This window comes from Oryctolagus cuniculus, chromosome 17 (assembly GCF_051225735.1).
Source record: "Oryctolagus cuniculus isolate XC-2025 breed Fujian yellow rabbit chromosome 17, ASM5122573v1, whole genome shotgun sequence".
NCBI classification, from domain to species: Eukaryota; Metazoa; Chordata; class Mammalia; order Lagomorpha; family Leporidae; genus Oryctolagus; species Oryctolagus cuniculus.
The window spans coordinates 9,600,806-9,613,681 of NC_142883.1; the positions used below are offsets into that span (position 1 = coordinate 9,600,806).

General features: G+C 38.8%; 1 protein-coding gene across 1 annotated transcript in view; it reads left to right on the plus strand.

The window, feature by feature from the left end:
- LOC108178570 (uncharacterized) overlaps nucleotides 1–11,412 on the plus strand; it is a 25,689-nt gene extending 14,277 nt beyond the window's left edge. The window contains exons 3-4 of the mRNA XM_089317670.1: nucleotides 165–335; nucleotides 11,288–11,412. Of these exons, the coding sequence (XP_089173796.1) occupies nucleotides 165–212 (48 nt within the window). The 3' untranslated portion in view covers nucleotides 213–335; nucleotides 11,288–11,412. The remainder of the gene's footprint in view (nucleotides 1–164; nucleotides 336–11,287) is intronic.
- Nucleotides 11,413–12,876: the final 1,464 nt, after the last annotated feature.

Sequence of the window (12,876 nt, forward strand, 5' to 3'; positions counted from 1 at the left end):
ATAGGACCCCCCACCTATACAGTCTATGGGCTAAAGTTTTATTTTATACTTCTGAGGTGGGAAAAGAACGCCATTTCGTGACATTTGAAACTCTTTATTAAATCCAAATGTCTGTATCATAAATAAAGTTTTATTGGAACACGGCTATGTTCATTTGTTCACAGATCGTGTGTGACAGCTTTCAAGCTACAACAGCAGAGCTGAGCAGATGATACAGAGACCATATGTGGCCCACACAATCTGAAACATTTACTGGCTGCTCCTTTATGGAAAACATTTGCTGAGTACTGACCTGGGGAAATACTACGGAATACCAGGTGGAACTAAGTAAAAGTGTAAGAGCTTTTCCTTACCTCTGATTCTTGGAAGCTGACTATATGTAACCCAACAATTTATTTAACTGTTGGTACTTCTGTGTTAAAGCAGAGATAAAAATGCCCTTAGATGTATTTTACAATGTACCATATAATCATTGCTAAATATGTACTCAAACAGTAAATGTTTTTGATTCAAAGTAATTACAGTTGACATGTTTTGATCAAATATCCTTACATGTTAAACTTAAGTGCCTTCCAAGTGAGTTCATAAAATAGACTTAAAGTTATTATTAATATCAATTATTAAAAATGAAGAAGTGTAGGAACTAATGCCGTAGAGGTTAAATTTTGACCTATTTTTCAATACTGTATGTTTTCTTGACCCTCACAACCCTGCACCTAGACTGTTTTAAGCCTGCTGGTGCACAGAGCTGCCTGAGGGTCTGTGAAACTCTCAATGAGGTTTCTTGCTTTGGGTTGCTCCACCCAGTATGTCTTCAATCTGATCTCATTAGTAATCATGAAGTATTGCCTTGAGAGTGCTTACTGATTGAAAAATAACTCCAAACCCAATAAATAATTGAATAAACTGAATTATGTAGATTCAAAAGCCCTATAAAATGTTTAAGAATTTTATTGAATTCTGAAAAAGATAATGCTATAGGCCGGCGCCGCGGCTCACTAGGCTAATCCTCCGCCTAGCGGCACCGGCACACCCGGTTCTAGTCCCGGTCGGGGCGCCGGATTCTGTCCCGGTTGCCCCTCTTCCAGGCCAGCCCTCTGCTGTGGCCCGGGAGTGCAGTGGAGCATGGCCCAGGTGCTTGGGCCCTGCACCCCATGGGAGACCAGGAAAAGCACCTGGCTACTGGCTCCTGCCATCGGATCAGCGTGGTGCGCCGGCCGCAGCATGCCAGCTGTCGCGGCCATTGGAGGGTGAACCAACGGCAAAGGAAGACCTTTCTCTCTGTCTCTCTCTCTCACTGTCCACTCTGCCTGTCAAAAAAAAAAAAAAAAAAAAAAAAAGAAAAAGAAAAAGATAATGCTATTACATGATTCCATTTCTTGGAGATAAAGTATGTATGTTTATATTAACTTTTGAAACTACGCCTCTTTCTATATTTGTCTTCAAGGCTAGAATTAGGATAAGGCAAGTAAGGCAATACTCATCTCAGTTGTAACACTTAAAGATACCAAAATAATCTCACAATAATGAAGGTGAGTAATACTTTAATAAACTATCTTTTTAAAACAAAGACAATGGGGGGGCCGGCGCCAAGGTTCACTTGGTTAATCCTCCGCCTGCAGTGCTGGCATCTCAAATGGGCACTGGGTTCTAGTCCCAGTTGCTCCTCTTCCAGGCCAGCTCCCTGCTGTGGTCCAGGAAGGCAGTGGAGGATGGCCCAAGTGCTTGGGCCCTGCACCCCATGGGAGACCAGGAGGAAGCGCCTGGCTCCTGGCTTCGGGTTGGCGTAGTTCTGGCTGTAGCGGCCATTTGGGGGGTGAACCAACGGAAAGAAGATCTTTCTCTCTGCCTCTCTCTCTCACTGTCTAACTCTGTCAAATAATAAAATAAAAAATAAATAATACAAAGACAATGCAAAATAATTTATGGTAAGCAAAATAGGTCATTTATATATGTATAGATATTTATTCAGACTAGTCATAGTAGCCTATGATAGGAGTAGGCACTTTGTGGTTGGATGGATGATGGCTCCATGGCATTTTTGCTGAGTCAAAAAGTTTGTAGAAAATAAAATTAAAAGATAACTTTCTTTTGGTGCAAAATACTTTGAAATTCCATACATGAAGGAGTCTTCAAAATGTTCATGGAAATGTGTATAAGGAAATATCTGCATGGATTTCAGTTTTTTTACAGAGTAAAATTATCTTTTAATTCTGTATTCCATAAACTTTTTGAAGTATACACACATACATAATTTAACAACAATGACCTACTTTCTGTAACTACAGCTTATTTTTATGTGTCTGTTAATTGATACTTTCTGATATTTCTGTTTCTATCATTTCATAACAAAGAGCAGAACCTAATATGCTATATTATTTGTGATTGTACAAAGAAGGTATGATGCCTTTTATAGTCTCTCTAAAGTCTATATTCTTTACTAAGGCCATGATAACATCTTGATCTTTAATTTTTTGAGATAGCCACATAGAGAATTGGGTAAATATTCTTCCAATGCACTTAGACTTAGCAATTGTTTTTCTACTCATCAGGAAAAAATATCTTTTATCTGTCTAGAAATGCCACTGAATCATGCATCCATTTTGTTCTTCAGCTACTAAATGGATGAGTACAAAGAGAGTTCTAGACCACAGTAAATGAGGAAAGTTCTTTACTGGCTTAATAAGGAAACAGAAAAAGTGGAATATGCATTCTCACCATCATTCGTTGTGCAGGTTTTACTAGCATGCTTCACAGAAAGCAAGGCTTAGACAAACCCTTCTGGGAATGTAGGTACAAAAGCACTGAAGACTTTACTCCTACTAGAAATCTCTGAGCATGAAGATTAGTGTATGGTCTTCACTCAATGAACACCGTTAGATTTACCTGTAAGTCCAATGGAATCCTATTCCATGAAAGTCAAACTGTCAGTTTATTTCAAGGTCAAAACCCCATTTAAATAAGTAAGGCTTTTGGACATCTACTTATTTGAATACTTTCTTTCAAGGCAAAACAGATCAGAGTATATTTCACCATTAATTCTACACTAGATTTGCCATTGCATGATTAACAATATGAAATACTAAATCCACAAACCTTGAAAATCTTCCTGAAAATTCTAATTTTCCTTGAGATCATTTTTTTACCTAATATTGATTTCTTAAATTTTTCCTTAATGTTTATAAAGTCACTTAATTGCTGTATTTCTATAGAGAACAATCAGCCATTCAAATCCTGTGGCATATATGGGTAAAAATTTAGAACTGATTCTATGAAGAAACATTACAGAGGAGGAAAATTGAAGATGAACATGAATGGGATTTAAGAAGTAATAAAGGATTGCATTTGATTGAAATTTCCATTTTTCAGGACAGGCAGGTTAAGCTGCCCCTTGTGAAGCCTGCATCTCACATCAGAGTGCCTGGGATTGAGTCCTAATTCCACATTCAGATCCAGCTTCCTGCTAATGCACCTGGGAGTCAGCAGATGATGGCCAAGCACTGAGGCCCTGCCACCTTATGGGAGAGCTAGATGCAGTTCCTGGCTCTTGGCTTTGGCCTGGGTCCACCAAGGCTATTACAGGCATTTGGGGAACAAAGCAAGGGATAGAAGGCCTCTCTCTCCCTCCCTCCTTCTCTCTCTCTTTCTCTCTCTCTCTCTCTCTCTCTGTTGTTCCTTCATTCAAATGAACACTTTGTGGGGGGTGGGGGTGTTTAGAAAATTCCATTTCTTGGTTGATTGGTTTTTGCTGTGTCATCAACCTACTTTAGTCGTGTGGCCATTGGTTTTGAACAATTTCAGTTTAAGCAGACTCATAGTTCCCTAACTCGTGTATTCAGCACTCAGCCTCTTTTATTATGCTTTATATGATATACTAAAAAGCTTGTGAAATAGTATACAGACCCATGGGCTAGTATAAGTATTTTTGACAGTCCCGCCATGCTTCACACACTTCCTTTCGACAGTTGGTTGTAATATGTTGCCAAATGGAGCTGGCATACTGCAAAGAGTTGAAGGTTCTCGCTTGTTAGTACACTTAAGTGGTAATATATTTCTCTTGAACCACAATGAGGATCTAGTAATTTATTTCTAGATCCTCCTAATTAATATTTCAATGAAAGATCAAATTCATTATCTTTTGTATTAAATTATGAATGAATTCACAAAAATGAATATGTTATTTTGGAAAGCTGGATCTTTTTCAAGTTCTTGATAAGTTCTTGAAAATGAATCTTTATAATAGATGTTATAAAAGAAGGAAAAAAAACACAGACATTTTGGCTAGTGTTACTTTAAAAGTACAAAACAATGTCCAAAAGTTCATGAAAATGGAATCAAAAGTTTATAAGTTCATTCTGGTGTAAAAACTTTGAAGTGTGTGCATTTTTTATACAGTACATTTCCATGAACTTTTTGTAGAAACTTTGTGTGTCATAAACTTTCACCCTCTTGTAACTGCCTGACAATCTTATTATATTTCCCCAGTCCACTCAAGCTTCCTTCCATGCCTCCACTCAGATGTCTAATAATATTCATTCTCATCTGATGACTTCTTATTACACTGAAAAAGTGGGAGCAGAGACAAGAGAAAGACTTCATCCCTCAGTCACCTCTACCCCAACATGGATTCTGCTTCTACATCTCCACGGTACATCCTTGTTTTTTTTCTGTGTCTGTAGCCAAGATATCTCCATTCTCTTTACCTTTGGTTTAGATGCCATCCCTTCTTATTTGTTCAAAGATTCTGCTTCTTTAATTATCTTTTCTCTCCTACATTATCTATTTTTTCCTTAGAGAGGGATCATTCCCATCTGTTCATAAACATACAAAACAATCTTCTACTAACAAAAGAGAGCAAAAGGCAAAGAAAGGGAAAAGAAGGTGAGAGAGTTTCCCTTGAGATTTCATCTCCCTCCTGCTATTTGTCTTCTCCCTTTTATGTCAAAACTTCTCAAAACTTGTCTCTGCATTCTTACTTCCTGTTTTCTATGGAACTTCATTCAGCCAAGCCTTTACCCCAGACTGTCTCTGATGCTTGGTTCCATCACATTGACAATCCATCACTCTCTCACCTTGCATTAGTTTCTCTATTTGGCTTTTAATTAGCCACTCCATATATTCTCAATCCTCCTTTGTTTCTCCTTCTCACCCTCTTTTAATAGTTGTCCTTATATCTCAACATCACAATGATGCAGTGCCCTGGCTTGTTTGAGTAACACCAGTTATTCCAGTTAATTCCTGGGAGATCTCACCCATGCCTACTGTGTCTTTAAATATTTGCCTATGTAGATGGCTTCCAAATTGATATCTGCAGGTCCTTCTTCTCCAACAACTTAAAATTCATATATACAACTTTCTACCCTTTGTACCACTTGGGTACCAAATAGGAATCTAAAACACACCAGGTCCATTCTTTATAATCTATATTATTAATTCTTAATTTTTGTTATTCAGATTCTTAAATTCTACTTTAGGGCCATTTGAGTGATTTAGAACTTTTTGCCAGCAGCCTCATGGTGTGCTTTCTCTATTATAGGTGAGTGAATGTGACTGAATTCACCTGAGTGAATGTGACTTTAGCTGAGAGACATCTTCTGATGGTCTAAACTGGAATCCTATTATCCTTTGCATGAGTAAATTGGTTTTTTTTATAGCCATTTACATTACCAAACAATAAATTATATATTTGTCCCTTTGCTTTCTATATTTTTCACTATGTTTTAAATTTTGTAAGCACAGATCTTTTGTCTATTTAGTTTCATATTGTCTTCACAATGTCTATAAATGACCTGAGTATATGCTCAATATATGAGCATATAATTAATGAACTTTAGAAAAGCAGATAATGGTAACAGAAAACTCTGATATCACTGGCTGTATTATTTGTAGTCTAGGAAGGAAGAAAGGAGGAAGATAAATGAAGTCATGATTTAGAATGAGAATTATTATACTTTGTAATGAACTCTGTGTAAGAGTGTATAAGTAGAAGATGCAGATTCCTGTATCAATTCTTCTACTTATGTGATTGTAGGCAAGATACCTTTTCTTCTCTTTTTTTAAAGTAATATTTATTCAGATACAGCATTTATACGTGAGCTGATAATAACTATGAATATTTTTAAATCTATGGCACATTTGTGCACATACATAGATGGATGTGTAGGAAGTTGACATCTATTTTTTTAAATTTATTTGACAGATAGAGTTAGTGAGAGCGAGAGACAGAGAGAAATGTCTTGCTTCCGTTGGTTCACTCTCCAAATGGCTACCACGACCAGAGCTATGCCGACCCGAAGCCAGGAGCCAGGTGCTTCTTCCTGGTCTCCCCATGTGGGTGCAAGGGCCCAAGTACTTGGGCCATCCTCCACTGCCTTCCCGGGCCACAGCAGAGAGCTGGACTGGAAGAGGAGCAAGCGGGACTAGAACCTGGTGCCCATATGGGATGCCGGCACCGCAGGCAGAGGATTAACCAAGTGAACCATGGCGCCGGCGCCGGCAAGATACTTTTTCATCTGAGTGTTTCATTGATAAAGTTGCCCGTAGATATACATGAAAGATGCTGTTATAAAATTCAATGGGATGTATCTTTAATTTATGGTAACATTATACATACAAATAAGATGTGTTGGGACATTTTGTAACAATAGGGATTAGAATATTAAAAGCATATATTTTCTCAGCCAATAAAAATAGGCATCATATTTTGGCCATTTTCTCTCTGCTAGGTGTTGTCTTAAATGCCTTTACATGCAATGGATCATTATGAAATTGTCATAATCTTATAAGAAAAGTGCTTTAAGCCTGTTTCACAGATAAGAAAACTGAGGCTTGGATGTCTGATTAATTTTCTAAGGCCACACCACCAATAATCCACAGAGCTAGGATTCCAATCTAGGTCAGTGCACCTCCTCGATTTTGATCTAAATTAAATGAGTGAAATGAGGAAACAAAGAGAATGAGAGACAGAGAAACTATGGAGATCGAGAATAAGAGATAGAAAAGAACAGATAACAGAGATACTGATAAAGTCAAAGAAACAGAAACAAAGAGATGGAGGGCAGAGACTGAGAGAAGGTTGGAGACACTTGAAACCAAAACTGGTACAGCAGTGCACCAGTGAAGCCATGTTAAACTCTTCTGTATCTCATTCTTTCATTACTCTCTCTCTCACACACACACCCTCTTCTTAAGTAATATAAGTGAATTATTAGAACTTATTTCTTTTTAATACTTTCATCCTTGATAAAAAAAAAAAAAGAAAATCTATACCCTTGATCAAACAAGCACTGATGATATAAAACAGTGGCCACTAAATTTCATAATTCGTTACCAGATATGTTAGTCCCTAGAAGACAATACTCTGTGGGAAGGTGGCCAGCCCTATCGTTCTCCATTCTTCACATCTGGATACAGACATAAGTGGAATTCTGAAAACAGAAAAATCCTTTAAACAAATATCAAAACTCATTACAAGGCATAAAAATTGTGAAATTATAATATACATATTGACAAAGGAAATTTTTTACTCGTGTTATTAAAACTGTGTTTATGAAGCTGTTTCTATAAATGTTTTATGGTGATTATTCTCATGCAATATTGGTAATTGGTCCCTGAATTCTGGCTGCTTCATTTTGCAATGCATAGATTGCTGAATTATTTACTAGAGTCTCAATGGACCTTATCCAGATTTCCCTGTCTCTATTTTAGAATTGAGAATGGCAGCCTAAACTAACTCCAATTTTGTCTTACAATTATATAACCCACGTTGAGATAGCCAGGAGAAAATTCAGTTCATGGAATCTACACTTAGACCATGTCATTTGTTGCTTTTCAGTGTATGCCACTTTCTGACTTGAGTGGTGTCCATCATATTTGGTTTATAGGCATTAGCAACATATTTTCCAGTTATTCTTCCAAATGTTATCCCATACCAATATGGGGGTGGGGTGGCAGGGGAAGTAGGGAATAAAAACTTAATGGGTTTACTTCACGGAAAAAAAAAAAAAATTGTGTTCTCTTGTGACCACAAGGTGGCACAATGGTGACCAAGAATCCTCAGCCTCCTAACAGAATTGCAGTTACCGGAGGCATTTCCGTAACTGTTATTATTAATGCCGTTATTATTAAGTATTTGGAAAGAACAGCATTAGAATGTTACTCTCGCCTTTTGTTTAAAATAGTGCTTTTATTTATTTTTTTGTCTTCTTCCTTTTTAATAGTTTGCTTTCTTCCAATCATCAGCCCTCAAAAGGGCAGATCCCTTATTTTGATTTATTGCCCAAAGTTTTGAAACAAAGAATAATGTAGATAACAGGTTACATTTATGGATAAAGATGAGCAAAATTTTACGATGTTTGATGGATCTAATCTTGCTCTCAATTTGGTTTTGGTTATTCCATGATTACACTAACATTTCTTTGTAACATAAGAATAAAAGTCATTCTGGGAGCAGGTGTTTAGCCTAGTGGTTAACGCACCCACTTCCCACATCTGAGTGGCTGAGTTCAATTTCCAGCTCCAGCTCCTGACCCTGGTTTCCTGCCAATGCAGACCCTTGAGGCAGTAGAAGTGGCTCAAATAATTGGTTCTTGCCACCTACATGTGGTACCTAGATTACTTTCCAGGCTGTAGCTTCAGTGTCATCCTGGTCCCAGCCACCGTGGGCATTTGAGAGGTCAGTAGATGGGAGCTTGATCTCTCTCTCTTTCTCTCCCCCTCCCTCTTTCTCTCCCCCTTTCCCTCTCTTTCTCCTTCTCAAATAAATACTATTAAAAAGATCATTCCAGAAACTTTGTCTTAAGTAAAGTTTCAAACTGGTTATTTTGGAATAGCTATTTCTCTCTGGATTTCATGCAAGACATAATATTGGGAAGAGCACTCAGAATATTCCAATGTGATCTCCATTTCTTTTGATTTCTTCACATTGAGAAGCATCTTTCTTCATGCTCAGGGAACTAGGAAACCATCACGCATAATAATATGCCTGTAGTATTGTAAGTTAGATACACTTGCTGTGAAGATGAGAAAGAGCTGTGCCACGTTCTCCCAAACAGAAATGAACACAGGCTGGCCACGTATGATGGCTCATCACCCACTGCATAAATCACCCAGTTGAACATGCACCATTTAATAGTACCATAAAGGATGAGTAGCACCCTTGAATGAACATTTTCCCCTGGCTCCCACAAACTAAGAGCTGTGGCACTTCACAAAACATAAGAGCATGATTACTGCCTTTTGTTAATGTCATAAAAGGATGTTGCTCTGATCAGAATTTTAGTGATCTACCTTAGTTCCTATGTTCTTCCTACCCTCCTTGCTTCCTGCCATTGCAATGGGGGAGAAAACAGTATTTCATCCTTTTTTAAAAGTCAGACTGTGTGACATTTTTAAGTCCCTTAAATTTTGCTGTTTAAAATAGTTCAAATTTGAGATCCGGAAACTAAATTCAAGCAATACTGCTTTAACTGAATTTTCAATTTATTATCATGGGACATATAAAATATACTGCATCATCACATGCATGTTAAAGAAAGATTTAAAAAGAAGCAGAAAAGAATATGAAATTGAAACTTTCCAGTTAAATTCAGATAGTAATCATGAAAATGGGAGAAGAAAGGCACTAAGCTCCATCTGCGTCTCACTCTTTCCAGGCTGTTATAACAAAGCAGCATACATGGAGTGGCTTATCAACAGCAGAAATTTATTTCTCACAGGTCTGAAAACAGCAAAGTCCAGCATCAAGGACAATTCAGTATCTGGTCACAGCCTATTGACAGATCCTTCTGACTGTGCCTCAGTACCATAGAAAGGGTGAGGGGAATCCCTTGACTCTTCTGAAATGGCGCTAATCCCACCCACGAGGTCTCTGTATTCATGAACAAACCACCTCCAAGGGCCTCAGCTCTTAACACCATCACCTTGGGAGTTAGAACTTCAACAGATGGACTTTGGTGGACACACACATTCAGACTTAGCAATGTACTAATGGAAAAAAGCATAAAAATCCAACAGGAAAAAAAGCAAGCTGGAAGTGGAGTGAGGAAAAACCATTACATTTTGTAGTTGTAAGGAACCTTGAAAAGATCTAAATAACATCTGTGTGGTAAATGGTCAGAAGCAGAAGACTAGAGAGGTTGAGTATATTAGTAGCAGGGCTGGAACCAAGCCCAATTTCTCTTGAGACCAGGGAAAGGATACATTTGGAAACATGACCTCAGACATCAACGACCACATCAGTATGGAAGCACCAAAATAAACTTGCCTTTCGGGGCTGACGTTGTGGTGCAGTAGCTTAAGCCACTGCTTGTGACTCTAGCATCCCGTATTGGAGGGCTGTTTCTAGACCTGGCTGCTCTGCTTCTCCAGCAGTTTCCTGCTGGTGTGCCTTGGATGACAGCAGATGACAGCCCAAAACCTGGATCCCTGGCACTCACGTGGGAGACCAGGAGGAAGCTCCTGGCTCCTGGCTTTGGCCTGACCCAACCTTGGTTGTTGTGGACATTTGGGAACTGAATTTAACAAATAGTGGATATAAATTCTCTCTCTCTCTCTCCCTCTCTCTCTCTCTCTCATCTTTTCAAAGAAATCAAATTTTTTTTTTTTTGACAGGAAGAGTTAGACAGAGAGAGATACAGAGAGAAAGGTCTTCCTTCCGTTGGTTCACCCCCCGAATGGCCGCTACAGCTGGCGCTGTGCCGATCCGAAGTCAGGAGGCAGGTACTTCCTCCTGGTCTCCCACACAGGTGCAGGGCCCAAGCACCTGAACCATCCTCCACTGCCTTCCCGGACCACAGCAGAGAGCTGGACTGGAAGAGGAGCAACCAGGACAGAATCCAGCGCCCCGCCGGGACTAGAACCCAGGGTGCCAGTGCCGCAGGCGGAGGATTAGCCTAATGAGCTTCGGCGCCAGCCAAAGAAATCAATCTTTTTAAAAAGTTTATTTTTTAATTTTATTTTTCAAAGAATGTTTTGACATATCTTCATACATATATATGTGCATAGACACCTATCAATATGTATGCATAATGGCATATGAATATACTCTTATAATTAGCCTATGATATGGTTTGAATGTTTGTCTCTTTCTAAAACCCATGCTGAAATTTAATTGCCATTTTAACAGTATTTAGAGCAGGACCTTTAAGAGATGATCAGGCCACGCTCTCCTGAATAAACTGATGCATTTATTCCATGAAAGGGTTTATAACTAAAGGGACACACTGACTCCTTTCCTCTCTGTCTTGCCTTCTCTTGCCCTTCTATCTTCCACCATGGGATGACACAGTAAGAAGGCTCTCACCAGATGCTGGCCATCAATCTTGGACGTCCACCTCCAGCCTCAAAGAACTGTGAGCCAGTTGGGGTGGATGTTGTGGCACAGCAGGTTACACCACTGTTTATGATGCCCACATCCCACTGTTGTGGTATCTGGATCCTGGTCTCAGCTCTGCTTCTGATCCAGCTTCTTGCCAGTGAGCATTCTGGGAGGCAGCAGATGTTGGCTCAAGAACTGGGTCCCTGCCACCCATGCTGGAGATCTAGATGGAGTTCTTGATTCCTGGCTTCATACTGACATAGTCCCAGCTGTTGTAGCCATGTAGGAGAGTGAACAAGCGGATGGAAGATCTCTGCCCCCTTGTCTTTTCCTCTCTCTATGTCGCTATGCTTTTCAAATAAATAAAAAAATTTAGTAAACTCTTTAAAAAAAAAAAACCTGTGAGCAAATAAGTTTCTTCTCATAACAAATTAGCCATTCTGTGGTATTCTGTTACAGCAGCACAAAACAAACTAAGACAGTCCACAAGGCAAATATTATCTGCTGTGTTTACACTCATGAAGAAAGCCAATCTAAAGGGGAATTAACAAATTGCCAAGCAGGCACATCTGGAATTTGAATCTACTCCTACCTGGTTTTACCAAAAAGATGCCATATTTTAAAGAAAAATGTATTGTTCTTCCCCCATCCCAGGGGAGTTCAACATGTTGCTTCTTTCCTAGAACATACATTGTGGTTCTAGGTATTCTGAGTGAGTTGCAGATTCAAGGGACCCACCAGCAATTGTAGACAGCGAGGCTGTCTAGGTTCAGGTAGCTGCAGCTTTTCTGGGGGTTGTGATGGATCATTTTCGGACAACTAACCCGATCCTCTCAGGACCCCTCTGATTTACTGGAACATATCCCAGTTTAAAAATAAGAAAGTCACTATAATAGGAAGAACATTTTATAAAAGTCAATTTTATAAATGACTTCAATTAAAGTCAACAATGAAGAAGGACTATGCTGTTTTTTTAATTATCCCTTTATTCTTTTTTTTCACTTTTATTTAATAAATATAAATTTCCAAAGTACATCTTATGGATTACAATGGCTTCCCCCCCATAATTTCCCTCCCACCCGCAACCCTCCCATCTCCTGCTCCCTCTCCCATTCCCTTCACATCAAGATTCATTTTCAATTCTCTTTATATACAAGAGATCAATTTAGTATATATTATGTAGAGATTTCAACAGTTTGCACCCACACAGAAACATAAAGTGTAAAATAGTGTTTGAGTACTAGTTATAGCATTAATTCACATTGAACAACACATTAAGGACAGAGATCCTACATGAGGAGCAAGTGCATAGTGACTCCTGTTGTTGACTTAACAAATTGACACTCTTGTTTATGGTGTCAGTAATCACCCTAGGCTCTTGTCATGAGTTGCCAAGGCTATGGAAGCCTTTTGAGTTCACCAACTCTTATTTAAATAAGGTCATGGTCAAAGTGGAAGTTCTCTCCTCCCTTCAGAGAAAGATACCTCCTTCTTTGATGGCCCATTCTTTATACTGGGATCTCACTCACAGAGATCTTTCATTTAGTTTTTTTTTTTTT